This window comes from Larus michahellis, chromosome 4 (assembly GCF_964199755.1).
Source record: "Larus michahellis chromosome 4, bLarMic1.1, whole genome shotgun sequence".
Taxonomy (NCBI): domain Eukaryota; kingdom Metazoa; phylum Chordata; class Aves; order Charadriiformes; family Laridae; genus Larus; species Larus michahellis.
Window position 1 is genome coordinate 94156219 of NC_133899.1, and position 27462 is coordinate 94183680.

General features: G+C 61.3%; 2 protein-coding genes across 6 annotated transcripts in view; one reads left to right on the top strand and one right to left on the bottom strand.

Annotated features, from left to right (window-relative positions):
• IGHMBP2 (immunoglobulin mu DNA binding protein 2) overlaps window positions 1-11163 on the top strand; it is a 45439-nt gene extending 34276 nt beyond the window's left edge. The window contains exons 10-15 of the mRNA XM_074586663.1: window positions 1994-2112; window positions 4282-4376; window positions 4750-4873; window positions 6914-7747; window positions 8434-8618; window positions 10657-11163. Coding sequence (XP_074442764.1) covers window positions 1994-2112; window positions 4282-4376; window positions 4750-4873; window positions 6914-7747; window positions 8434-8618; window positions 10657-10854 — 1555 coding nt within the window. The 3' untranslated portion in view covers window positions 10855-11163. The remainder of the gene's footprint in view (window positions 1-1993; window positions 2113-4281; window positions 4377-4749; window positions 4874-6913; window positions 7748-8433; window positions 8619-10656) is intronic.
• A 2657-nt stretch (window positions 11164-13820) lies between these two features.
• SYT12 (synaptotagmin 12) lies at window positions 13821-26265 on the bottom strand. 5 transcript variants are annotated; one of them, XM_074586669.1, is made up of 8 exons: window positions 24629-24848; window positions 21580-21644; window positions 19839-20032; window positions 18963-19355; window positions 15942-16157; window positions 15725-15845; window positions 15359-15492; window positions 13821-14675 (listed from the first exon to the last, which is right to left on the bottom strand). In XM_074586669.1, exons 2-8 carry the CDS (start codon window positions 21614-21616, stop codon window positions 14502-14504), a joined length of 1269 nt encoding a protein of 422 aa, XP_074442770.1. In that variant the 5' UTR covers window positions 21617-21644; window positions 24629-24848; the 3' UTR covers window positions 13821-14501. The 5 variants fall into 5 exon arrangements, with proteins under 5 accessions (XP_074442770.1, XP_074442774.1, XP_074442772.1 ...); XM_074586673.1 differs by lacking the exon at window positions 24629-24848 and adding an exon at window positions 26088-26265 and having other exon boundaries at window positions 13822-14675; XM_074586671.1 differs by lacking the exon at window positions 24629-24848 and adding an exon at window positions 25593-25735 and having other exon boundaries at window positions 13822-14675.
• Window positions 26266-27462: the final 1197 nt, after the last annotated feature.

A 27462-nucleotide genomic window follows, 5' to 3' on the forward strand; every position in this document is an offset into this window, starting at 1 on the left:
CTGAAGGAGCCAGTCCCAAAGCTGGGGGAAGAGCTCTTCCCTTGGGCTCTGCTTGGCCATAGGACTGGGGAAGGTGCATCCTTGGCTTCTTCGCAGGGGCTGTGGCTCCCTGTCCTAGATGCACTGATCTCCGTAACCTCCCAGCCGTGCGTTACCTCGAGTGCTGTGTTCAGTTCTGGGCCCCTCTGAACAAGAGGGACATTGAGGTGCTGGAGCGTGTCCAGAGGAGAGCGACCAGGCTGGTGAGGGCTCTGGAGACCAGGTCACATGAGGAGAGGCTGAGGGAGCTGGGCATGTTTAGCTTGGAGAAGAGGAGGCTGAGGGGAGACCTCATTGCCCTCTACAACTCCCTGAAAGGAGGGTGCAGAGAGGGGGGTGTTGGCCTCTTCTCCCAGGGGAATAATGACAGGACCAGAGGAAATGGGCTGAAGCTGCGGCAGGGGAGGTTTAGGTTAGATATTAGGAAGAAATACTTTACTGCAAGAGTGGTCAGGCCCTGGGACAGCCTGCCCAGGGAGGGGGTTGAGTCACCATCCCTAGAGGTGTTTAAGGAACGTCTAGATGTGGTGCTTCAGGGCATGCTCTAGTGACAGAGATTGCAGGGGGTTTTTTGTGTGTGTATGGTTGGACTTGATGATCTCAAAGGTCCTTTCCAACCATGAAGATTCCATGATTCTATCATTACAACAGCAGTAGCCTCAGACAGGAGAAAAATGAGTTTCAGTCAAGAGAGGAGAGTTCTGTTGTCAGTGGAGTGAGCAATGTCCAGCGCCCGGGAAGCGAGGGTGGTCAGTGGCATACGGATGCTGAGGAACAGACACGCAGTGCCGGGAGTGCTGGGCAGGAGAGGCTGCAGCCGGGGCTTGTCTTGAACTGGGAACTGCCCCCACTTCCCTGCCTGTCATTTGGAGGTAATCCTCCTTTTTGGTGGCTTGCCGTCTGCCTTGTTTGTGTGCAGACCCTCTGGAGACACAGCTCTCCGTGATTTGTACGTGACGTACAGTAATATGTCGTCGTTTCAGAGCTCTCCTGCCATCTCCCGGCTTTCCCTTCCTGCCCTGCATCACCCGTCCTCTTCCTAGGCTGTGAATTCGGCTGGCAACTGCCTTGGGTATTAAAATACGGTTTATTAATATTTCTTTTGAACGCAGCAGCTTTAGATGTAGGAATGATGTGAAAACCCAATTCCTCTGTGGTTCCTTGGGCTGCACTTCCTTCTCTTGCCCGACAGCACCGCTGTCAAATCTCTGGTAATACTTCAGGCACTCCTTCTCCCGCTCAACGCCGTAAAAAACAGAAAGCAGCTGCCACATCTCCCTAGGTCTGCATAGCTTTTCTGTTTGAGACCATTTAAGCGAGACACCCACGCACTGTACCCTTGTCTTGCAGAAACTGGGCTGTGTAGTTGGTGAGAAAGCTCTCCGCGCTGCTAGCTGACCCTCTGGGACCCTCCGGGGCTCTCAGCTCTTTGTTTGCATTTTGGGAGAGCATTTAAGTGTCAATCCCACGGCGCAGAGCAGTAACGGCTTTTCAGCTATGGCTTTCTGGCGCTGCCAAACTCCCCTGGGTCTCTGGGGACCCGCTGTGCCGCTGGTCGTGGCTGCCGTCCTGGCACTGACCCCCGAAGCCTGGGGCTGAGAGCCGCAGGAGCCCACCGGAGCCAAAGGGCCCTGCTTAGGTACCGCTCTGCAGGACACGCTCCGCAGCAGCGGCACTGCAGGCGAAGGGGACCGAAGCTGGGTGGAGCCCAAAGGTGGGAATCTCAGTTCTCAGCTTCCGTCGTTCTTCACCACCTCCAGAGCCAATCTCCCTGCGTTTGGCCCCGCGGGACACCGCTGTTGGTCCGTAGCCTTGTCCCTCGGGAGCAATACCCAGCTGGGTTCTCCCTCTGTCCGTGCAGCGTTGCTGGGAGGAGTAAGCAACAGCACAACTGAGCGGCCCTTTGGCATCATTTCAGCCCTGTTAACTGGCCCTTTCCCAATCCCTTGTGCAGGGACCTGCCGGGCGTCACCTCTACAGAAGAGACTACAGTTCCCCTGTTGCTTATAGACACTGCTGGCTGCGGCCTGTTTGAGCTGGAAGTGGAAGATGAACAGTCTAAGGGGAATCCAGGTACTGTCGTTGGGAAAATTTTGTTGGCGGGAATTGATTATCTGAGGTCCTCAGCCTCCCGCGGGCTTGGCCACTGCGCCAGCTGAGCCACAGCCGAAGACGTCCCGTCCAGAGCAGGCAGCAGGGGGAAGGTGGGGTCCCCAGGGAGCCTTGCTTATTTGGGAGATCATTTCCTCCATAAATCCCCAAGCTCAAAGGACTCGGAGTGAGAGCAGAGTGGCCACGGGGCCATGATGATGGTGTGCAGTTTGTGGGTGGCCACGCTGGCTGCCTTGTTCCCTTGCAGAGACATTCCTCCGTGCTGTGGACTGGGACAGGGTGGAGGATTCCCGTGACGGATGCTTTACACAAGTTGGCGGGGCAAATGGTATCAGGCAGGGCACAAGCCTGTCTTGGAGAGGCTGTAGACGGGGCTCAGATTTGTAACCCGGTCCCCTGCTCCTTCCGTGAAGTCCTGTATGGCTCCTCTCCATGAATTTTCTCAAGACATTTTGTTTCCTGCTGGTTTTCTGACTTAAAAAATCGGTTTCATTACAGATGGAGTGTAAAGTCAGGTGCCACAGCCATTGTAATAAAGTGGGGAAACTTCAAAACTGGTGATGCTACCTCCCTTGTGTCCTCGCTTCCACAGCAGGGCGGGTGGCTGTCGTTTGCTGCCCAGGGGTGCTGCTCGGGCTCCTCGAGATGTAGCCTGGCATCTCCACACCCACGAGCTGGCTCTTTAGAGGCTCACAGAGGGCCTTTGCCAGGATGTGCTGCACATGGGCTTCCAAAATCCAGGGCTTCCTCTGACAGTCCACATGTCCCAACCTTGTTCTGGAGCTGGCGCTCCTGAAAGCATTAGGGAGAGCTTCTAGCCCAGCAAGCTGTCGGCAGAAGGCTTGCTGGGAGGTCACAGTGAGCCTTGGCTTTGGGGAAGGCGAGACTCCTCTTTCAGGACAACATCTTCCCCTAGACTGGAAATTCGCTGCCCAGTTTGGCTCCGCAGCGCCCGGGGGGGGACCGGTCTCCGTGTGCGGTGCCTGTGCCCTGCCACCTCGCCCGCGGCCACCGCCTGCCTGCTGCCGGCACTTTTCCTGATGGCCGAGCCACAGGCTTTTCTAGCCCTTCGCTCTCACGTGGCCAAAGAGCTTATTTGGCAACGCGGCTGCTTGCTTCAGGGGTCAATTTGCTCACCAGCACAGGTCTCCTGCCAGCAACAGATTTCTGAGGCTTCAAGTCTGTCTCTGGCAAGGCGGGGACAATGGACTGTAAAATACAAGGACGTTTTTTACCAGTTTAAATATCTTTTGCCTTCTTGCTTTTAAAAAAAAGAACACCAGCATTTAAGTGCCTCTCGTTTTTCCATGCACCAGTCCCCGTGGCCCTTCTGGACAGAGAAAGGCTCTTGTCCCCAAATGGAGAGCCAAAAAGACTTGTCTAAGAGAACTCAGGGATGTGGAGCAGGAGATTAAATGCTTGTCTCCCAAAATTTGGGATGCAGCCTTTTGGAGCAGCGTACTGCAGATTCTGCATTTTTAAACCTACGTTTTGCTGCAAAATAGAGGGTAAAGTCAGTCCAGCCAATAAACCAGTGAAATAGTTCACGTTTGTATTTAACTTGCCCTCATTAGATCTCTCCAAACCAGGCACCATCGTGAGCAGCCCGTTGTTCGTGGCTGCAGCCTCTGGAAGGTCTGAGCACACAGATCTGAGCATGAAGCGTGTTTATCGGGTCATGGGGATTTAGAAATGCAGGGACTTGAAAAAGCAGACTAAAAAGGAAAGGTGGAGCTTTTTCCCTTGCAGGATAGAGAATTGAGTTTTTAGTGAGGGTCTCGCTTCAGAGAGAGAATAATCTATTGCCTGGATTATCGTTGATCTCTTGGATTAATGCGGGAAGGCCAGAGAAAGCCAAGTGCTGGTCAGAAAGCTCTTCTTAAGCTTAAGCGAGCTGGTGACTTGGAACGGCAAGAAGCAAGTGCTGTGTGGCTCTGGGAGTGGGAGCCAAGCGAGCCGGGTTGGGAATCGTTAGCCCCGCGCCACGCCGGACTGCAGGCAGGACTTCCCTTAGCCTTTCCAGGCTGCCTAAGGGGAGGTGGGCAAATTTCTCCAACCCGCAGCATGTCCAAGCTGTTGGCTTCGGCCTCCGGCAGCCTGTTCCCAGCATCCTTCTGCTCTCTGCCCTAGGCGAGGTGCAGCTGGCCGCTCTGCACATCCAAGCCTTGGTGGAAGCCGGTGTGAAGGCACAAGACATCGCTGTTGTAGCCCCCTACAACCTGCAGGTGAGATGATCTGCGCCTGGCCTCTCCTCTCTCTTTCCTCATGCACGCAGACGTGGATTCAAACCTTGACGTCTCCAGGAGCAATTACCAGAACGTCCTGGGAGAGATGAAGGTGGAAATCAGCAGAGCTGAACTGTATCATCAGCATTTGTGGCCAGCTTCTCCACATCTAAGCAGCTTGAGGCTGGGGGGGAAGAGCTGTTCGCTGGGTATTTTCCACTCCCAGCCTGCGGAGTCAGTGCTTGAGCTTCGGGAGACGCGAGCGTTCATCCTTGTGGGTTTGAGGGGAAGGGACTTTACCAAAATAGTGCTATTTTAATGCTTTTCACCTTGCACTTTTCTTTAAAAGGTATATCTCTCGCATGTGTTCCAGGTGGACATGCTAAGAGAGCACCTGTGCCACAGGTACCCAGAGCTGGAAATTAAATCAGTTGATGGTTTCCAAGGAAGAGAGAAAGAGGCAGTGATCCTGTCCTTCGTGAGATCCAACAGGAAAGGTGAGAGGTCGCTGCTGGAGAGTTACTCCCTGGGGAATGAGAAAGAAATGGGAACCGTCTGATTGCGCAAAGGTCGCTTGTCGTGTTGCCAAGTGCTGTGGTTTAATTGCAGTTCTGATGGTCTCTAGCACTTTGCTCGGAATGATTTTACTGGCAAGAACCTTCCTTTTAAGCCTTTTTTTTTTTTTTAATGACCGAATACACTTGCTGTCACGGTTGCAGAGGAAGGCTCCCATGCTAGGCAGCGGGTACAAAGGAAGCCAGGACCACTTAGTTTGAAGGTTTCCTGGCTATCGAGGTCTCAGAAGTTATTTAACGCGAGGTCCTAAGAATGGCACATGTCAGGTTAGCACCACGTTAACTGGCGTGCCGAGCACTTCCTGCAAAAGGCGAAAATTTGGGAGTTTATTACTTGGGTTTGGAACCTGTTTTGTGTCACTTCCCCAAAGAAAGCAAGCAGGAGCTGGCATTACAAGTCATGCACAGAAAATGCCTCTTTTGGGAGCAAAATCTAGAGCGGAAAATCGAGTTCTTTCCTATCAGCAGCTGCAGCAAAAGTTAATAGCTGGAAAAAAGCTGCTGCCCTGGAGCCACGAGGCTCCTTCGGCAGAGCCACCGGCCCGTGCTGAAGGGTTTTGTGGCAGCCAGCTCGAGCGGAGTGGGACCCTCCGTGAACCACCTCTCTCCGTGCGGGGATCTCTGCCCTTTTCAAACCCGTGGTGAGACACATCCCTTGCTGCTGAAGATGGAACACTGTGTGTGCCGGGAGCGCTGATATCTAGAAGGAAAAAAAAAAAAGGGGGAAAGGATGCATGGAAGGAGGAGGTGCTCTTTTTTTCTTTTTTTTTAAGAAAGCCTAGAGCAAGAAAAGCAGCGTTGGGGGGAGAATGGAGGTGGGGGGCAGGACTAAGAATAGTCCCTATTCATGAGTGACTCACCTCGCCCTGGCTGAGTGGGAGCTGGTGGCCCCCGGCCCCCTTCCTGCACGCAGCCAGCAGCCACAGCTCAGACGCGGTGCAGGAACCACTCGCCTTCCTGGGGGCACAAGGTGGCTGCTCCTGGTGCCTGGGCACAGCTCTGCTCTGCACGGGGCACGAGAGATGTTGTTAGTGCCCTCAGAGACCCTTGAGAGAAATCCATACCCTTTTTACGGCTGCATTTCTTGGCTCAGAGGTGGCCAGGGACCTCGACCAGCAGCGCCCATCCCTTCTGCAGCCAGTCCCGCTCTAGCAGATAACCCTCTTGCCGGACGAGAGGCGTTGGACTTGCCCCTGCCGTCGGGCGAAACCACATCAGAGAAACTGGAAATCTGTCCTTAAGCTGCAGAGCACAGGGAAGGGATCGCCCACCCCCTGCTCCTCAAAGGCAGCTCAAGCTAAGACTGCTCAGCTGCGGCCAGGCAAGGCAGAAGCAGAGGCAGGCTGGTCACCGCACCGGCGGAGATGTTAATTTCTTCCCGACTGGCCTCTTCTTTATCCCCGGGAGCTGGAAACTCAAAAGCCACCCACGCTGCCCGTCTCGCTAGCTGATCCTCACTGAGTCATCCTGGCGTTCGCTGGCTCTTACTGCGTTTCTTTGAGAAAACAGCCAGAGAGCAGAAGCAAACCCTGCAGCGTTGCCTGAGTGGCTGTTACTTTAAACCCCTCGAGAGTCTGGGGGCAGGTGCGCAGGGCAGGGGTATTGCTTTTCCTGCAGTGCCTCTTCTGCCGCAAGGTGAGCCTCCTCCGTGTTGCTCCCTATTGCGTTTGCTCCCGGGTCCCAGCCTGGTCTTGTGTCGTGGGCCACCCAGGAAAAGGTTTCTCCTCTCCACGCGCCATCCCTCCCCCTCCGGACCCTGGGAGCTCAGGGGGGAGCCCTCCCTCTGGCTTTGGGGGGGAAACAGAGGCAGAAAGAGGAAGGTGACAGCGTGAGTCAGGGACCAGAGTACAGTAGGCGCTGACTCCCACCCTTCGGCTAAGCAACCCTCCGGTCCTTTGGGACAAATCTAGACCTGGGGCCAACCCGCTGGCAGTCCTCAGCCCCTTGCTTTCTTTCTCGCAGGTGAGGTGGGCTTCCTTGCAGAAGACCGGCGGATAAACGTAGCGGTGACCCGCGCCCGGCGCCACGTGGCTGTCATCTGCGACACCCGCACCGTCAGCAACCAGGCCTTTCTGAAGCGGCTGGTGGATTATTTCAGCCAGCACGGGGAGGTACGCACCGCCTTCGAGTACCTCGACAACCTCGTGCCCGAAAACTACGCTCAGGAGAGCCGCAGCGAGCGGCAGCAGGGTGCAAAGCTCGCCGCAGCATCTGGCCTCAAAACGCAGCCGCCTCCGGGGAGGAAACTCAAAGCAGCAGCAACCAAACCAGAGTGTCAGAAGGCAGAAGCGCGTTTCTCCCCAAACACGAGCGGACCTGGGAGAGAGCGCCCAGGGACAAAAGACGGTGCCGACAGATTCAAGGCCACGCTGGTGGCCTTCCTGGAGAGCAGCGAGACGCAGTTGGATTTCCCCCCATCCCTCAATTCTCACGATCGGATGCTGGTTCACCTGATGGCGGAGGAGTACGGGCTGCAGCACCTGAGCACCGGGGAAGGGAGGGACCGGTACATCAGCGTTCGCAAGAAAGAGCCTGCCGAGCCTTCGCTCCCCGCCGCCGCCCCCCCCGGCAAGCAGCTCCCCCTTCCTCAGCCGCAGCATCCCCACAGGGAAACTCCCGTCCCCGCTGAGCCCGAAGGACGCAGCGAGGGCTCAGGGAAAGTGGACCTGAAAACCCTGCACCTGGAGAGAGTTCAGAGGGAGAAAGCCAGACGGGAGGAGGCAGCGAGGAAGGCTCAGGAGCCCAGTGCCGGCCTCCAGGGCAGCAGCAGGAAAAAAGACAAAAGCCAAGCCAAAGGTAGGTCGCTGTCTTTGTAACCAGCACAATTAATGGTCTTCCCTGAATGTTTTTCAAGCCCAATGTTTTTGCCTCCAGGCCTTGGGATTTGTCTGTGTGCGTGGAGCACGGGATGCGGCCCTTGGAGGGCTCTCTGATGCTCGGCGCTGCAGAGATGTGCAGGAGCGTGCGGCAGTTGGCTGCGGCATCTGGGGGAGAGGGGGTTTGGATGCCTGGAGGCACGTTTCTTAAGTCGAAAGAAAAACACTGGGGACCCTTTCCCAGGAAGAGGAGCTCAGGAGTGAGATTGTAGGCTCCCAAATGTAGGCAGAGGGACTGAGGGGGGTACCTGGCCGGCACTGAACGACGTGGCTGCCTCCTAAACGTGGAGGCAGGGGAAAACAGCGGCGGGAGCAGCCGTCCTCCCTGCCGGACACGGCCCCTTCCTCTTCCCCAGCCCTCTCCTAGCAGGGGGAGGCACCCAGGCGTGCTGCGGGGGGGAGCCTCGACCTCTTTGAACGTGGGCCAGAGTTTACTGGCACGATGGGGCTGGTGGGAGCTGAAATCCCAGTTGCTGCAACCGGCGACTCCCTGGCCCTGTGCTACTTCTCGCCAGCCGGGGCTGTAGCCGCGGGTTGCTGGGGTTTGCTCTCCCCTTCTAAGCAGGGGGTTAAACGGCCGGGTCTCTTCCCCTGTCTTCTCCCCAGGAAAGCCAGCGGTTAAGAGCGGAGCAGACGGCGTGGCAGAAGAAGATATCGATGCTCTGATTTCTGCTGCCATTAAAGCTGACAACACCTGCGGCTTCCCCCGTTGCAAAGCCAGCGTTACAACCCTGGGACAGCTTTGCCTCCACTGCAACAGGCGCTACTGCCTCAGCCATCACATCCCGGAGGTACGCGTGGGGCCGGGCAGCCTGCCCAGGGGTTTGAGCGCTGTGGGGGCTGGAGAGGAGGAGGATGTGCCAAGCAGCATGGCTCTAACGTGGGAATTTTCCCCATCGAGCTCCCCAGGCAGGATTTCCTTGCAAGGAGTTTAAAGCAGAACCCTCCCTGTCAGAGCTTTTGCTGGGGCTGCGGGTCGAAAGGGCTGCCAGGCGTTACCGCATGGGCTCTGCACACCTCCTCCTGAGAGCTTTTTCTTCCTTCCCCGCTCGCTTTGTGCCCTTCTTTACCGTTCTCTGGCATTTACGCTCCCGGGTCGTGCAGATAAAGCAAGGCGGAGAGGAGAAATGAAGAGGCACGAGCTTAAGGCAGTGACTTGAGGGAGCCTGGCCACTCGATTCCCTCTGGAAGCTGGGGACAAGTCAAGGCCGGAGCCCGCACAGAGCAGTGCTGTGTGCCTGGTTAGCAATTAGGCGCTTCCTTAAGCTGGCTTGGAGCTGAGCTGCTCCACTCTGTGCAGCCCCAGCTTTCGGTCCCCTGCATGCCTGGGGGACAGCAGTCCCGCGGCCTCCTCCGCTCTGCTTTCTTGCGGCAGAGGACCCTCCAGCGGGCATCACAGCAGCCCCGTGCCGTCCTGCGCCTCCGCGGGAGCGGCAGTGCGGTGGCCACTGAACCGACAGCTTCTTCCTTGCTGTTTGTCGTAGCCGCTTGGCAGCCCTTTCCTCCCCAGGTCGGGGAAAGAAGGAAACTAAGCTTAAACCGGTGTCAGGCTTCATCTTTCTGTTCGTGTGCGGAGGCACGCAGGTAAGTTTAAGCCTCCAGGGCTGGCAGGGAGACGCTTCATGGGAAGCTGGCCTCGGGGATGGAGTCCTGCAGGCAGAGCTGACGTGGCGGGGTGGTGGCTGTGACGAGTACGCAGGCTGAGAGGTGACGATTTCCCATTCAGCCGCAGCCTCCTGCGCCCATCGTCCCTCGTCCTGCATCACCCAGGCATCGCTCTTCGCTGCGTGGAGTCTCCCGGAGCTTAGCAACGTTTAGCGAGCTGACCTATAAATCCTCAGCACAGATTTTCCCCTTGTCAAGTCCTATCTGTTTCCATGGCAAAGAATAGTTGTATTTATGGTCATTCACAATCCCGTTGGGATATAAATTTATTTCCTGCAGAATCGCCTCTCCCTGCTGAATTGTAATGAGAACTCCAGTGAGAAACAATTAGAAGGATAAAAATGCACATCAACGAGTTTTTCTTGGTTTTTTAAAGTTCGTTTTTTTTCCAGATATGATTATGCCGTGATGTGAAATAGCCCGGGACCTCCTGCCCGTGCCTGGCCCTAAGAGGGGCCAGCACATGCCTGGAGCCATCTCAGGGTGGCTGGAGCCCCTGCGCAGGGAGGGTCCCTGTTCAGAAAGAGCTCGTGCCCCCCCTTCACAGCCCCCAGCTGCCGAAATCCCCTCTGTCCCGTACAGCACAGCACCTACTGCCCGGTCTCAAGTTGGTCTGGAGGGTCTGTCAGCTCCGCAGATGGGTTTTGGAAAAGGTTTGCCTGCACAAAATTAGCGTTATGAAGCTTTTTTTACTCCAATACAGCAGACAGATCTAATTACACTAAAGAAGCAGAAATACGGCTAAAAAGGTCTCTCCTTACCTCCCAAGTCACCTTTCTTGTTCACGCCGTTCCCCCCGCGTCACGCGGTATTAGCAGAGAGCAGAACCGGGAGCTCCGGTTTATTTCTCACTCAGGCGAGAGCCGTGTAAGATCCAGCTCTTCACACGCCGAACCCGCCTTTCCCCCAGGTGTTTAAAGTTTCGGAAGGAAGCACTGAAACCGTCCAAAAGGATGATTTACCTGCTGTGTGGATTCCAGGAGGAGAAAAATTATATTTTGTTCCCTGCTAGAGGAGCTATAAATAAATGGGAGATGGTTTTAGAGGGGTGCAAAGCAGGTGGAAGAGGAATTCCAGGCTCTGGGAGTAAAATCACCTGATTCCCGTACACACAATCGCTGCCCCGTTTCCCGGCTGCCACCGGTGTCCGTTCTCTCTCGGCAGGTTCACGGCTGCGGGGAGAAGGCGAAGGCCCAGGCGCGGCAGAGGATCAGCCGGGAAGGGGTTCTCTATCCCGGGAGCGGCTCCAAAGACAAGTCCCTGGACGCCGCCAGGAGAGCCCAGCTCCAGCGGCGCCTGGACAAGAAGCTCAGCGAACTCACCAGCCAGAGAAAGAGCAAAAAGAAAGACAAGGAGAAATGAAGGATCTGAATACTTCTTTTTTTAACCTTGAAGTCGCAGGTCAGCCTACGTAAACCAAAGATGCTGTTAAAGCTACCGGGCCGTGCTGAGCCCGAGCGGAACATGGGAGCTCTCGGTTTTGGGTGGTAGACAGCTTGGAGCCAGCGTGCCTGAATAAATAGTCGCTGGGGCTCCCTAAACCACAGAGCTGAGGGAGGCGGGAGAGCAGCTTTATTTGTCCTGGTTATCCTTATTGACAGAGTAATGGATGTACCCAGAGAGGCTGGAGAACGCCAGCAGACGGATATTAAAGCCCCTAAAGCCATCAGCTGTCACTGTCACATTTCTGCCTGCTCCAGTAAAAAGATAAATGTCTGTGAGCAGGAAGGTGGGAGGAACCGAGAACCCCGGGTGACCCTCTCCTCCAGGGAGGATGACTAAGAAAATGGATGCCTCCAGCTCCGTTTTCCCAGTCCGGCAATCCTCCCGGCACGGCTCGGAGTTGGAGTGGATTGGCACGTCCTCACAGCAGCCAGCAAGACCCAAAGTCCTGGGCTGGGTCCCCTCCCCACCATGCAAAGGGGCTGCCGGGGGTGGGCTCAGCCCCACTGCAGGACGTGGCCCTGCTCCGGGGCGTCGTGGGGAGGGCGAGCCCTCGGGTCCTCACCTGGCTGATACCCCGGTGAGCTGCTCAGAACACCCACCCGCTCTCTGGGAGAGCCGCATCCGCTGCCTTGGTCACCACCCTGCTGGGTAGCGCTGGTGAGGGCTCCGCTGTGCCCTTCCCTTCCCCGGCACCTCCCCGTCCCGCCGAGGAGATCTCTTCCCATCCCCCCAGGAGACTCCCCTCTCTTCCCATCCCGCCGAGGAGACTCCCCTCTCTTCCCATCCCGCCGAGGAGACTCCCCTCTCTTCCCATCCCCCGAGGAGATGCTCCTCTCCTCCCATCCCACCGAGGAGACTCCCCTCTCTTCCCATCCCACCGAGGAGATGCCCCTCTCCTCCCCATCCCCGGAGGAGACGCTCCTCTCTTCCCATCCCGCCGAGGAGATGCCCCTCTCTTCCCATCCCGCCCAGCTCCTTGGAGGCCGGTGTCCACAGCAGCGAGGACAGGGTACGGCCGTGCGAGCTTTGCGCAGCTCCCCAGGCAGGGGGAGGTGGGTGCTGAGCATCGCCCGTCCCTCCTGGAGCCTCTCCCTGCTCCCATACCCCCCGCTCATCCGTCTCCCACGGTGTCTTCTGCCTGCTGATGCTCCTCTCCAAAGCACCTCCCCAGCCATCCCCAGCCCCCTGCCCCATCCTCCGCTTGCCGGCTCCAAGAGGCACCGATGCATCGCACAGTACCCGTAACCCCCCGAGCAATACCTCAAGCAGCCACGTTTTGTGCCCAGGGTGGGACACGCAGGCCCCAGGACGAAGGAAAAGGTGCTGAGATGCCTCCACAGGGGAATGGCTGGAGAGGGGCACGGTAAAAAGCCCCAAACCACACATGGCCCATCGTTCTGGGGCTGAGCGCCGCAGACCTTGCCCACCGGTGATTCCAGCAGCAGTGGAAGGCACCCCCCTCCTCCTCACCCCCCTCCTCCTCACCCCCCTCCTCCTCACCCTCCTCCTCCTCACCCCCCTCAGCAGTTTGCAGGGGCCGCACGACAGCCCAGCGACCTCTTCCCAAACAGTAGATGAGGGAGCCAAGAAGCGAGTTTTCCCCCAGGTCTCAGCGTGTGTCAGTACAGACTGCGGACACCTTCACAAAAACCCTTCCTCGCCCTTCAGCAAACCTCGTCCTTCAAAACCCCTCCATTTGCAGCCCCGCTCCCGGGCAAACCCGGCCTGTCTGCAGCTCCCACCGCTCCCGGCATCGCTTGGCTCCTGCCTCCGGGCCCGGGGCCGGCCGCGCGTCAGCCCGCGGAGCCATGGCACCGGCTCGCACCGCAGCAGATGGGACGTCAGGGCTCCTGGAGGGAAGGTGGGGAGCAGGAGGAGATGGAACACGGGAGGAGAAAACCTGTGCCTGGGCGAGCGGCTGGGCGTCTGCAGGGGAAGAGCCAGAGCGGGGGCTGCGGAGGGGGGGACGCACCAGAAATGGCGGTTTCCTCCCCAAACGAAGGCCGGGCAGAGAAGGCGGATGCGCAGAAAGGAGAACCCCAGCTGGGGGTACCGCCACGGCGCCACCTTTCCTCAGGGGTAAACGGCTCGTTCATGGTTTTTTCCCTGCTCAAATCCTTCAAGCGAGCACATCCCCGACCGTGCTCACCCCGTGGCACCGGCGCTCCGGCAAACACCCAACCGGCCCCAACCAGCCCCAGATTTCCCTGCCTGGCTTTCCACCAGCACGCTGCGGGCAGAGGAAAGCCAAGGCTCCCGTGCGAGCGAGGGATGCGTCCCCGGGGCATCCTCTGCCCGGCAGCCCGTGCCGCGGGGGAGCTCCATCGCACCCGCCCTCCGTCACCCTCCAGGAGCCATCGGCTCCCCCACAAACCCCAAACCTCCCCCGGGGGCTGGGCCTTGCTCCCACGAGCTGACAGGAGCCAAAGAGCTTCTTCCCCTCCCTTCCCCCTGAAACAGGAGTTGGGCTTAAAAATTATTAAACTGGGGCTCGTTCATGGCTGCCTTCGGCCACGGGGCCAAGGCATTCCCTTCTGCGCCCGGATTTCGGAAACAACGAGTGAGCTTTGGGGTGAGCAGGTCACGGCGTGACGCCGGGGGCTGTAAGAACCAGTCCCCAGGCGCGGGATTTGTGTCGAGGGAGCAGGAATTTGCCGCGCCGTTACCAGCAGCCCTGAGGGTCCCTTCAGCTGGGCAAAGGGGCCGGGGGGGGGGCGGGGAGAAGCTGCCCCCGACCACGTTGGACCTTTCGGGGAGGACTCTCACCCCAGATCTGACCTGGCTGAAAAACCACTCGCCCAGTCCAGGCCCCTGCGCAGGCAGCAGAGAGACGGGCAGAGATTTACTCTGCGCGAAAAAAGATGGAAGGAAAAAACCCATATATAATAACAATTTCTTTTTCTCCTGTTATTTCTCCCTTTTTCCTTCTCATCGGAAACGTTTCAGCCCCGGTGCAATATAACCAAAATCCCTCCGAAACCCAACAGAAAAACCACACACGCCGAGAGAAACCGCGCCGTGCCAGCACTTTATCGTCCCCCTCTCCATTTTCCACCCCGGCATTTTATCGTCCCCCCTCTCCATTTTCCACCCCCGTTTGACCAAAAACCGCCTTCCAAAGAAACCCACCCCCTCCCTCGCCGGGAGCTCTGCAGGTCCCCGTTGGAGGCAGCACCCACTCCGGGTGCCGCCGGGGAGCGGGCGGGATGCTCGGGAGCACGGCTGGCGGCCGGGCAGCGTTTTGGGGAGGTTGCTGCTGGTTTTGGTCCGTTTGAGGGGAGGGCTCCTTTCTCGGGGTGGGGGGGAAAGGCGCGTTTTGCAGCCCCCAGCGCATGCGAGGGCGACCCGGGGTGGGCAGAGCCGTGGCCGAGGAGCTGCTCCGTCCGCCGCGTGTTTCGGCAGCACGATGCTGCGGCCGGTGCCCGTCCCGCGCTGCGAAGTCCGGCTCAGCCCCCACCCGGCCGCCAACGCCGCGTGTCGTGGCTGCTTCGGCCGAGCCCCCGCTGTCCCCGGGGCAGAGCCGGTGCCGGGGCGCAGCACCCCGGGCTCCCCCCGACGGCAGCTCAGTTTCTGCGGAGCGGGTGCCACATGGAGACGGGCTTCCTCAGCGTGGCCAGCATCTGGTTCCAGTGGGTGATGCCCATCCCGCTGGTCGCCGGGCCGATGAGGACGTGGCCCGTGTTGTCGGCGCGGCCGTCCTCGCCGCACTCAGCCACCGTCACCCGCAGGGACAGGTCCTGCCAGGGAGCGCGGGGCCGTCACGACCGTCCCGCTCAGAGCAGTCGCTGCACTGCTGGCGCCGACCCCCCATATATACATATGCCCCCCCCTGCCCAGCCACGCGCACACAGACGTGCCCCCAGTACCAACCCATACTGCACCCCCCCTACAGCCCCCACCCCCCCAATACACACCCACCAGAACAGCTGTGCCCCATACGCACACATCCCCTATACCCCCACCCCACAAATACACATCCCCCCACAGCCGCCCCCGCACTTGGAAACTCTGCACGCCCACCCCCATACAGAACCATACCCCGTGCGCGTACGTCTGCGACACCCCCCACCGTACTTACACATGCCCCTGCTTTCCCCACGTCCCCCAAACCCACATACGCACCCGTCTGCGCACACAACCACGCCCCACGCGCATGCGTCCCCCATAGCCCCCAACCCACGCGTACACATCCCCCCCCCAACAGCCATCCCCGGTACGTGCACCCCGCCGTACATGCACCCCCCACCCATCCCCCAAACCATACATACACACATATGGCCCCCACTCCACAGCTCCTACGGTCCCCCAGAGCCCCTCACACCCAGGGAGCCCCCACTAGCGCAGGGACTTGGGGACCTGGAGGAGCGATGGGATGTGCCAGCCCCCCCGGCAGGGATGTGCCCCCCAAGCCGGGACAGACCTGGAGCACGATGGCCGGCACCGAGAAAATCATGGCCTCGTTGAACACGGGGTTGGTGTCGTCCCTCTTCACCGCCGTCTTCTTCTTGCTGATCTTCCTCCCGTCCTGCAGCAGGTACACCTTGACAAAGGGATCTGCTCGGGGTGGGGGGGGAGAAAAAACCAGGGGTCAGTCCTGCGTTTCCCCTGCGACATGGAGAAAGTGGGGGAAACCACCTGTGGGGACCTTCCCGGGAGGATCTGTCCTCAACGGGAGCCGCTCCAACAAATACCCGCGTAGGGTGGTAGGGTAAACCGGGATGGAAGCCCACCTCCAGCCTGCAGGAGACCAGGAGTCCCCTGTGCCCGCCCGGCATCCCCCGTTCACCTGCCGTCACTTTGCCGTTGGTCCACACGAGGTTCTTGGCTTTGACCACCACCACTGTCAGGCGCTCGGCCGTGGGCAGGTAGCTCAGGGAGAGCAGGATCTCCCCCACCGTGTCCACCGCCTGCGGCACACAACCTCCCGTCACCCATCGGCCCCAGCCCGGAGGGAGGAGAAACCCCGACAAACCTGGGTGGGAGACGGACCCCCCCCCGCTCACCTTGTTCGTGTCCTGCAGGTAGAGCCAGGCGTTGAAGGGACGCGTGGCCAGGTCCAGGTCGGAGAGCTTGAGCTCGGCCACGCCGGTGCTGACGCTCCTCTCGTCCTCGTCGATGCCGAAGACGGAGAAGCGCAGGCTGTTCTCCTCCAGCGCCGCCGGGTCCAGCGGGATGGAGAAGCGCTCGTCGAAGGCCACAGCGTAGGCGCTCCGCTGAATCTGCCGCGGGAAAGAGGGGGGGGAATTGCCTCGGTACCCCCCGGGCTTTGGGGGCCACGTCCAAGATCGGCCCTGTTCCTCTCGCGGGAACTGCGGGGAGCGCGTGGCTTTGGGGTGGCGAGGGCAGGGCGTCCCCCGGCCCCCGCGGGGAGGAAGGTTGTTTCCCACCTGAGCGCAGCAGCCGCTCAGCAGCCGGGGCAGGAAAGAGGAGCCACGACCTGCACTTTGCCCGTTAATTCTTTTAATTCCAAATTTCAGGCTGGTCCGGTGCTCTCGGACGCCAGCTCCGCCGCTGCGGGCTGCAGGACTCGGCCAAGGTGTTGCCCCCAGCCCCGTGCCGGGCCGAAGGGCTCCACAGCCCCCCAGCGCGACAAACGGGGACGACGGTTTTTGCCAGACACCGTCTCCACGTCACGCCATCCACCGGGAGCCCAGGCGGGAGCAGCTCCCGGGGCCCATCCCGCAGGGTGCCGGTCGCTGCCCGCTCCCAAAGCGCCGGTGAGGGGAACTGCTCCGAAATCACGGCTGTAGAGACCGGGATTTTTCCTACTCCAGCCCCATTTCTTTCGGCATCCAAGGGACCACCCACAAGTCAGGGTTGTGTCCTGCAAGGAAGCCTGGTGCCCCCGTGGGATGGAAGCCGCAGCCTTGGATGGCGTGGGGCAAAGCGGAGCCGCCAGCTCCCCGCTCCCCATCCTGGCGGAGGGAAAGGGACCCCGCGGCGGGAGTCGGGGCTCAGTCCTGAACCCAACGGGCTTCGGCACCCCCAGAGCACCCGGACGCCCCGGGAGCGGTGGGGAGACGGTTCGTCTCATCCCTCTCACATCTGTCCGTCCGCTCCCCCACGTGCTCCATCACAGAATCCCAGACTGTCCGGGGTTGGAAGGGCCCTCTGGAGATCATCCCACCCAACCCCCTGCCAGAGCAGGTCACCCACAGCAGGTGATGACGAAGGCATGAAGGAGACAAAGCCGCTCACCCGGCGGGACCTTCCATCACCCCCTTCCCAGGCTCTGCCGTCGGACACCTCCCACCTCCCGAGTCCCCACGGGATCAGAGCACCTCCATGGGAAAAGCGGATTTGCAGCTCTCTGCCTCACAGCACCCCAGTCTGTCTGTCCACCTGCAGCCGACGTCAGATTTTGGGGGCTCTCTGGTACAACAGAAACGCTACCTGCTGGGTACAACCCCAAACCAGCGCAAGGGCTGTAAAGCACTAAAGGAAAAGAGGCGAATGGGTCTTTACGACTCGTCTCAGAACAGCAAAAGAGGGTAAATAGCGCTGGTGAATTATAAATAATGATGCTAAATAATAGATATCTCCAGAGCATAAATGAAGAGCCTGATCTTTGGATAGAAAAATGGTCTTAAAAGGGCGCTGTGGAAATACTGTAAAGGCAGCGGCTTTTGTGCTGGCTGGAGCGGTACCTGCGCCCCCGGGGAAAGGTTTCCCCGGTGGGATGAAGCTTCCTGCTCCTCTCTGGAATATCCTGATTAAATCAACCCGGCTGCCCCCGAGCTTTGCAAAAAGCAGCTGCTGAAGGAAAACTGAGGCTCCTGCTTTCCGAGAGCAGCTTTTGCGGTGCTCAAAAAGGGAGGTTTTTCCCCCAAACCACCCCTGGTTCTGGCCCTCCGGTGCCAGGGCAGCGCCTGCACCTTTGGTGGGGAGGGGAATCGTGGCGGCCACCGCGGGGGAGATGACGGTGGGTGCTGCCGTCAGGCTTCGTTAGGGCGAGTCGAGCGCGTGGGGACACATCCTGACGCCGGCAACCTGTGCCCAAAACGCCGCCTTCTCCCCAAATCCTGCCCCAGAGCGTTCCCTCCACCTCCCGCAGCGTCCCCGGCCCCGCCGCAGGGAGAAGAGAGCGGGAATCAGAGAGTCATGGAGCTGCCCAGGCTGGGAGGGACCTTTCAGACCGTCGGGTCCAACCACCAACCCAACGCTGACAAACCCACCACGACCCCACGTCCCTCAGCACCGCGTCTGCCCGGCTTTGAAATCCCTCCAGGGACGGCGACCCCACCACTGCCCTGGGCAGCCTCTTCCAATGCTCGACAACCCTTTCGGTGTCAAAATTGTTCCTAACATCCGTCCTAAACCTCCCCTGGTGCAACTTGAGGCCATCTCCTCTTGGCCCATCACCTGTTCCCTGGGAGAAGAGACCGACCCGTTCTGGCTACCCGCTCCTCTCGGGGAGCTGTAGAGAGCGAGAAGGTCTCCCCTCAGCCTCCTCTTCTCCAGGCTGAACACCCCCAGCTCCCTCAGCCGCTCCTCACCAGACTCCTGCTCCAGACCCCTCACCAGCTCCTCTGCCCTTCTCTGGACACGCTCCAGCCCCTCAATGCCTTTTTTGTGGTGAGGGGCCCAAAACTGGGCACAGCCCTCGAGAGGGGGCCTCCCCAGTGCCCAGTACAGGGGGACGGTCCCTGCCCCAGTCCTGCTGGCCACACTTCCCGACACAGGCCAGGGTGCTGCTGGTCTTGGCCACCCGGGCAAAACTTGCCTCAAGCCACGCTCAGGGACAACAAAGCCATCACACGTCCCAGTCAAGAGGGAGAAATTTCTGCCTCTGCTGGGCCTCCGATGGACAAACCCACCTGGGACCCCCCCGACACCACAGAACGCTGAACCCCCCGCCCAGGGCTCCACAGATGCCGAGCCAACAGCACCCGCCCCGACGCGTGCGGAGCCCCCGACTCCCGGAGCCCCCCGCTGCCCTGGGAGCTCGGCCAAGGGACGCTGATGCCCAAAGCGACGCCAGGAGCACGCGGGGGTTTCGTGCCATGGGGGTGCGAGGGGCTCACCCGGGAGATGCCGACGATCTGCTCGGCTGGGAGCAGGCTGATGCGCATGAAGCAGGACTCGAAGCGAGCGTCCTCCTTCTCCAGCAGGTCCTTGCCCTGCAGCAGCGTCACGTGCAGGGTGGCCGCCTTCCCGTCGTACTCCATGGAGACCTCCACCTGCCCCACCGTGAAATCCTGCCCGAAGTTGTTCCCGATGGAGGAGATGGAGCTGAGGGAGTCGGCCGAGATGGATTTCTTCAAGGGGCCGTAGTGGGCCAGGCCCAGGTCCCTGCCCATCAGCTCCAGGCTGCCCAGCTCCGTGATGCTCTCGAAGGTCTCGTCCGCCCGCAGGCTGCTCTTGCGGACGGGTGAGGTTTTATCCGGCGCCTTCTGCGAGCCCGCGGCCGGCCCCCGCTGCCAACAGGGAAAGGAAAACCAGGTGGTGCCGCCCCCGAGCTCCGTGGGGGACAGCTGGGATTCACCGGCGCCTTTCTGGCCGCCGTAGAGCCCCCGCTCGGCCTCGAGCTGCCGCGGCAGCAAACCCCACAGAATCACAGAAACTTCAGAGTTGGAAGGGACCTCTAGAGATCGTCTAGTCCCACTCCCCTGCTAGAGCAGGATTGCCCAGAGCACATCCCTCAGGGCTGCATCCAGGCGGGGCTTGAAAGTCTCCGGAGAAGGGGACTCCACACCCTCCCTGGGCAGCCTGTTCCAGGGCTCTGTCACCAACCCCGCGCCTCCCGCGCTCCCCAGCCCCCTGCACGGATCCCCCCAAACCCTCCCGCAGCACCAGGTCACCACCGGGGGCTTGTCCCCCGCAGCGAGAGGATGCTGGTGACGTTTTTGCCCCTCATTTCACCAAGGGAAAGGAGGCGAGCCAAACTTTTGCCCTTTTACCTTGTGTTTGACATCGGAATACGCCGCCCCGTACTTTTGCTCCAGGTACCGGTAGTCGTAGTTGGGGAAGGGGGAAGGCGCAGGGTAGCCGCCGGAGCGCCAGAGCTTCCAGAGGTTGACGGCGGCGATGCCCAGCAGCGCCAGGGCGCCGGCGGCGTAGATGCCCATCTCCCAGCGCGGCGGGCTGGTGGCCACTGCGAGGGGACGAGAGCCACCGTCAGCCGGCCGCGGGCCCAGGGCCCGGGCTCCATCCTCTGCTGCCAAAACCTCAGCTCTAAGCGATGAGGATGGGCCAAAGGGGGGGGATATGGATATAACCCCAGCGTCCCACTTGGGCGGGGGGCGAGCGGCATCAGGCAGCAGCTTTGCGAGACAAAAAATAGGAGAGCCCTCGCTTTGCTGCCCTGGGGGGTGAAGCGCGCACGGATTTCAGCCCCTGTTCCCCAGCAAACACGGAAAATCAGAGAGGGGCTGCGTCACCCCCGGGGTGCTGGGGGGTCCCTTCCCCAGCTGCAGATCCATCCCGCTCCCCGAGGCTCTCCGTGCATCTGCATCGCCCTCTCCCACCCCCCGGAACCCCCCGCTGCCGCCGGGCTCCCCGCGGGCTGGGGACGCCAGGAAAACCCAGAAATAGGGAGGAAATAAAAAACCAAAACAAACCACCCCAAAACCCAAAGCAAAAGCCTGTGGAAACAGGGGAACCCCCCCAAGGGCGCTGCCGAGGCGGTGCGGCGTGGGGGGAGCCCGGGGAGCGGGGGGGACGCCGCAGCCCCGCGATGGTTCGGTGAGCGGCGGCTGCTGCATTGCGCCAGCCTCCATCGAGCAGCCACGGCCCCAGCACCGGCCGCGCAGCGGAACACGCCGAAAAGGGGAGGAGAACAAACGAAAAAGAAAAAGGTTTCTCATGGCAGCGCGTCGCCGGGAGCCCCCCCTCGTCACGCCACCGCGCTCCCCGCTTCAGCAGCGGCGCCGGAGGCCAGAAGCAGCCCAAGGCGGGAGAGCTCCGACCACCCATCGGAGCAGGGGGACATCCCGCTGCCCCCCACCCCGGCAGCACCCAGCGAAGGGACGCGTCAGACAGAACCAACCGTTCGCAGCCAAAACGCCTCATTTTAATCCCTTCCCAGGGCCACCGGCAGCCCAGAGGGATCCCGAGGGTTAAAGCCTCGGGGCAGGAGCCAGGTCCTGCTTCCACCCCCCAGCCCAACCCCTGACGGTCAGCAAAGGGCTGCGATTTGGGCGATTCAGCAAAGGGCTGCGATTTGGGCGATTCGTCCCCGGTCAGCAAAGGGCTGCGATTTGGGCGATTCGTCCCCGCAGCCCCAGCGAAGGGCACCGGGGAGGTGCTGCCGCTCTCCGGGGCGCTCCCGCACACGGAGGCTCTCGGTGCATCCCGCTCCAAGGAGTTCACGCGCTCCTGCCGCAGCAGGGGGGCAAAATGGGGGCAAAATAGCCCTTTACTGGCTCCTACTTCTGAACAACTCCAGGTACAAACCCCAGCTCTGCTGGAAACCCGCACCCAACTCATACCTGCCCATTTTCTGGGGAGACTGTTGGAAAGCCCGGGGTTTTTAAGGGTTTTACCCTCGTGTTGGGAAACCGAACCCGCGTGGCCGTGCCGCAGAGGGGGGCTCCTGCAGAAAGCAGCTCAGATCGGCGTCTCCCCCCTGAGAGCAGCTCGGCGTGACCCCACCAGCTCAGCCCCCCAGACCCGTCCCCGAGCTCCCTCGGGGGTACTCACCGCTCGCGCGGTACCTGCTGACGTGGCCGTCGTCCATGGCAAACGCTCCCCGCTAGCGGGACAGCCTGCAACGCGTGAGACAGCGAGTTAGGGTGAAGGGGGAACATTCAAACAATAGCTGCCTTCTGATGGTTTTAGCGGGGACGCCGAAGAGCCGCTGCCCCTCCATGGCTCCCAGCCTCGGCTGCTCTCCCGGGCACAGGGCAAACGTGGCCACAGCATCCCAACCCCTGACTAAAGCACCTCAGGCACCGACAGCGGGGCTGCAGCAGGGACTGAGCCCCCCCGGGACACGGGAGAGTCACCACGCCGAGACACAGAGCCGCACGATTTACCTCGGCAGTACTTAAGGGGTGACATTTTCTATCGCTCTCTGCGTGGACGTCTCCCCTCCAGGAGTCCTTTAAGCCCTTTGCTGCATTTCTAATCTCTTTTCCAGCTGAAATCGTGCCTTTGCCTTCCGCGGCGTCCCCCAGCCTGACCCAGGGGCCGCTCGGTGCCCGCGGCTTGCGGAGCAGCCCGGTGTCTGGGTCGCTGCGGGGTTTGGATGATGCCGCTCCCTGAGAATCGATTCCTGCCGCGGGGAAGCTCCGCCACCCTCCTCCCTGCAGGGCTTTTCCCGGGTGAGTCGGACGCAAGATCCATCCTCAAGGCGAGGAGGCTGCTCATCCCAGCCCTCCCGGCGCGCGATGCCAGAGGGGATTCATCCCAGCCAGGTAGTCCCCGCTGTGCAGATGGGGTCTGGGATCCCCCGCAAGCTCCCAGCGAGCAAATCCAATGGGAAACGGGCCAGCACCCCCTCCGTGGTACCCGGCGTCTGTGCTGGGAGATCGCGGACCACACTCCACTGCTGGGATCCCACAGACACGTCTTCAGCGCCGCACTGAAAACGCCCCGCCGTCCCCATGGGAGCTCCCCCAAACCCCCCCAAAGCAAAACTCGCGCCCCCCAGAGCCCAGCTGCGACGGGGGAGGAAGAGCGGGACTTGCCTGGGCTGGACGGACGCTGGATATTTGGGTACCACCTTCCAGCTCACCTCGGGCACTCCCAGACTCAGGCACTGTGGAGGTGATCGACCCCCCCAGAACCATCCAGCCTCAGATTTTAATAGGCAGAGGTGGACAACGCAGGGCGTTAGAGCGTAAAATACCAGCCACGCCGGCCCGATGTGGCTGGGGGACCCCTCTGCGAGGGCCACACGGTCCACCCTTGGGGGAACTGCAGGAGGAAGGTTTTTTCCTAAATGTAATGGGGTCACTATCCCGAAACGGCAGCAAGGCTGTGACGGGGCTGGGAGGTGCCCATCTCGCCCCAGCCTCTTTCCGCAGACATAAACCTCTGCGTGCAACGCAGAAACACTCACTAAAATCTTGGCTGAGAACGTGCTAAACTCGTGTCATGTACGGACTGAGCTCAGCTTAAGGGACACTTTGCTGTTTAGTGCTGGAAATCGCCACTGACATCTTAATAGCGCGACATTACAGAGATTTACCCAAACCAGCCTCTTTTCATGTCCTGAAAAAACACCCGCCTGACTGAGGGGCTCCATTTCTTTCCATGTTTCCTGCTGGGGTTTTTTAGGATGAAAATAGAGAAGTTTTCAGGACCAACTTCCTCTGCAGCAGGGCAAACGTCCCTTTTAAAAACCCTCCATTTCTTTCCAATCTTGTTTGGAAATTAGAAGGAATTTCCAGTTTTCCATTTCTTCCAAAGCTTTTCCCCCCCAAAACATCCTTTTCCAAGGAGCTCTAAGCAGCAGCTTCCCCAGATCTCCAAGGCATCACCCCGAGAGATACGGAGCGACCGCAGTGCTCGGCGCAGGAAGGGAATTAGGCGGCGTTTTCCTACAAGCAAAATAACACCAGCCTTTCCCCAGCGAGCAGGGAAGGCGCGAGGCGCTCGGGGAAGGGAGTTCTTGCACTCGATGTTAACTAAGCTCTTCCCTGCCAGCGTTCCGCTGGGATGCTCCGTCATCCCCCCGACCCGCCTGTCAGATCCCTCCCTGGGAAGTCAAACGTGAGGGATGAGGAGGGGACAGGCACCGGTGACACAGGGACGCTGCTTTTTCCCCAGGGAGACCTGGAGGCCCGGCTGAGCCCCGCTCGGAGGGTGCTGAGCCCCCTCCGCCCCCACAGCGTCCCCCTGCCGAGGGGATAAAACAGCTCGATGTGGGGAGAGAAACAGCCACGAAGCCCCGCAGCCCCTCTGGAAGAGGGGGGGCTCCCCCCAGGCTTAGGGGGGGGTTGACACCTCAATGCTGCTTTTGGCATCGTGACCGTCAGGGGCCCAAAGCAGCTCGCACAGAAACCCCGGCTGCCGGTCCCAGGGCACCCAGACGGACGCGGGTACGGCCCCCACCATGCTGACCCCCCCCCAGGGCACGCTGCAACCCCCAAATGTCCCAGTCCAAGTCATAAAGCCCAGCAGCGATCTCCGTGTCCATCCCTTCCTTCTCGCCCTAACCCGGACACCAACGCCTGGATTCACCAGGTACCTGAGACCGGGCACAACTCTTCCCACTGGTGAGCCCGGCCTCCAGCAGTACCCCCCCGCTCCCCCGCCGCCGGCACGCACCATCCCGGCTCCCAGCGGGGCTTTCCCAGCCTTCCCCATCCCTCTCCTCCCTGCCGGAGGGGAAAAGCCCCTCCATCCGCCGGGCAGAGAGGCGGGATGGAGCTTGCTGCTGGCGGCTTCGTCAAAAAAAAAAAAACAAAAAAAAAAACACCAACCACGCTCAAAAGCCCCCCCAAAACCACCCCAAACCAAATAAAACATCCAAAACTTGACAGAAGACGAGGGTCGGGGCTCTGTCCCCCATCTACGCTCGCCCCTCGCCCTCCCCGTCCTGCCAGCCGAGCCGCAGGGACGAAGCGGCCGCCCCCCCCCCCCCCCCGCAGACGCACAGCGCGGGCACTAAGCGATGCCCCGATCCCCCCCGATTTCCACCCAAAGCCCCCGCACCGTCCCGCACCTCCCACGGCGGAGGCCGGGCCCGGGGAACCCCCGCACCCCCCCCGGACGCTCCCCGAGGCTCCCGGCTGCGCTTTACCTGGGCGGGCGACAAACGCGGCGACCGGGAGGGGGCCCCCCCCGAGCCCCCCGGCATTGGCCGAGCAGCGGCAGCGCCTTCGCTCCGGGCCGGCCCCGACGGGGGAGAAACGCCGCGATCCCCGAGCGACCCCGGCCGGGGGCGGCAGCCGGTCCCGAGCGGGGGGGGGGGGCCCGCAGCGCCCGAGCGCGGCTCCTGGATCCCAGCAGCGCCCCCCCCCGCCGCGATGGGGGCCGGGCCGGGATGCTCCGCCGCAGGAGGCTGGGGATCCGGGCTCGGCTGCCAGGCTCTGCCCCCTCCTTCCCCCCGGAGCCGCGGCGGCGCCTCCCGCTCACTGCTGCAATGAGCCGGCCGGTCTCTGCACCCCCCGGGCTCTCCGAGCTGGCCAGATCCCCCCCCGGGGTTTTGCTCTATCCCAGCCCAAAGCCCCTGGCAAAGCCGGGGAGGAGAAGCGTCCCCCCCCACCCCCGGGAAGCGTTTCCCACCTGGTTGTGCCGCCGGGGGCCGGCGGAGGGACAGAGCGGCCGCCGCTCCCCGCCTACCGCCGCTGCCGGGCGGGCACCGGCACCGCCATGGCCCGGGGCTGGCGAGGGGGCGGCTCCGCTCGCCCGCCGGGGCGGCCGGGGACTGCGGGGGGGAGTGCGGGGCCCCGCAAGCTGCCAACTTTCCGCGGGAAGTTGCCGTAAACCAACCCTCCCCCCGCCCCCCCCCAAAAAAAAAACCCACCCCAAACCCAACCCCCCAGGGCGGAGCAGGGCCGCTGCCGCCCCCCCCGGAGCCCCCGCTGGGTGCGGGCAGCCCCGGGCACACAAAGGCGAACGCGAACCGCCCCCGCATCCCTCCCCGCGCCGTCACCCGTGTCGCATCCCCCGCGGCTGCACCGCCACCCCTTGTCCCGTCGCCCCCGTGCCCCCCCTGGGCAGAGCCGCCCGCCCCCTCCCCGCGCTGGCAGCCTCCGACTCACCGCTCCTTTGGGAGAAAAAGGTGCATTTTCCGGTCGATGGCGGGGGGTGGGGGGGGAGACGCGGCCGCCGGAGCGGGGACTGCGGGCGGGGCCGCCCGGGATCCACCGGGGCTGAGGGGGGGAGCTCCGCCCCCCCCCCCCCCCAAGCCCGCTGGGGAGAACCGGGCACGGCTTCTGCCCCCCCCACCCCCCCCCTTCCCGTGAGCTCGGGGGTCCCCAAGCCCAGCGCAGCCACGCTCCAGCTTCAGGGCACCCGCAGCCCCAACCCGTTACTGCCCCAAATCCCACCTCCTGCTGCCCAGGGACCCCCCTCTCGCCCCCTTCTGACCTCCCCTGCTGCCTCTCGCAGCACCCCAGCGCCTTCGGACTCTTCCCCCCTCACCCAGGACCACCCCATGGACCCATTTCTCTCCGTCAGGACCCGCGTCCCCTCCTCTTGTCCCCCCAGAGGTGCTGCTCCTCCCCCAAAGCCAGTTGTGGTCCGTGGCTCCTCACCCCAGATCCAAGCTCTCGGCGCCGCAGGCTCCCAGGAGGCTCCCCGCTCCCGCAGGGATGGGAAGGGGAACGCCAGCCCCCTCCATCCCCCCCAGCAGCTCCTGGGGGGAACGGGGGGTAACGGGGGCCCCGGCGGCGAGGTCTTGGCTCTGCCTCTTGGTGAGGAAGATCCATCCCTTCTCCTCTCCCCGCGCACAGCAGAAGGCGAAGCTCCTTCGCGAAGCGCCAAGTGGCATTTACACGGGACTTGGCCCAAAAAGCCCTTTCAGCAAAAAAAGCTCAGCGCCCGCCGGCAGGAGCCTTCTGTGACAGGGGGCACCAGCCAAAGCCTCCCACAGGTGCTGTCACGCCTGGGGGAGGGAGAGCTTTGCTTTTCTTACCCGGCCCCGGTGCCACCTCCTCCGAGGCCAGGCCGCCGAGAATTCCAACAGCAAGAGATTCGCTTTGCTTGAATGGGGACAAAACAGAATAATCGCAATTTTGTGCGGGGGGAAAAAAAAAAAAAACACGCACCCCAAGCAAAGGCGGTCTCAGCCGGGCACAGAGCAGCAGCATGCTCCAGAGGACCTCTAATTCCCAGGAAAACACATCCACACATCCCGCAGCAGGGCCAGCTCACCCCTCTCCTCCTGCTGGGGAGGGCCAGCACCAGGAGACGGGCCCACGATTTTCCTGGCAGGAGATTAATTTTCAGGGAGAAAACAGCCCAAGCGGTGACTGTAACCCAGAGCCGCTGCCGGGGTGGGAGAGGAGCCTCCTCCGGCAGCCAAGGGTCCCTTCCCAGAGCACTGGGCTTCCCGCCCCCCAGGACGGGGCTTTCCCCAAGTGCAGCCCCTCCTCTAGGGGTGTAAAACGTGGCTGGAAAGAGAGTGACCCCCGGGTTCCGCCCCAGCTCCGGAGCATCACCCACAGCAGAGGCTGATCGTGCCCCGAGGGATATGCCAGCCCATCCCTCTGCCTGGCCACCGCAGCCTCCCGGGGCCACCTCAAGGCTCCGGCTGCCACCCCACGGGGCTGCTTTCAATGGGGCTGGGCTGGCCGAGTTTGGGTAACCTCCGACGGCCCAAGTTTGGCACCTGAAGATTTATGCAGCCTCCCACAGGTACCAACTAACCTGTTAAACACCAGTTTCATGTTGCCAACAGACGGCGTGAGCTCATTACCACCTTGTGCTTAGGTCAGACCTTATTTAATTATCCTCAGCGTTATCTAAGTGGTTTGACAATGCAGACTGATAGACAAACCCTTCCAATGACCAACACAGGAGCAGTTCAGCTCATGGCTGGGTTTTTGGTGGGGTTTTTTACCCCAGGGATGCAGCAGAGGTACCTCGTCTGGCTCCTGCTTCTGGGCACACTCAGCCAGCCCACTGCGC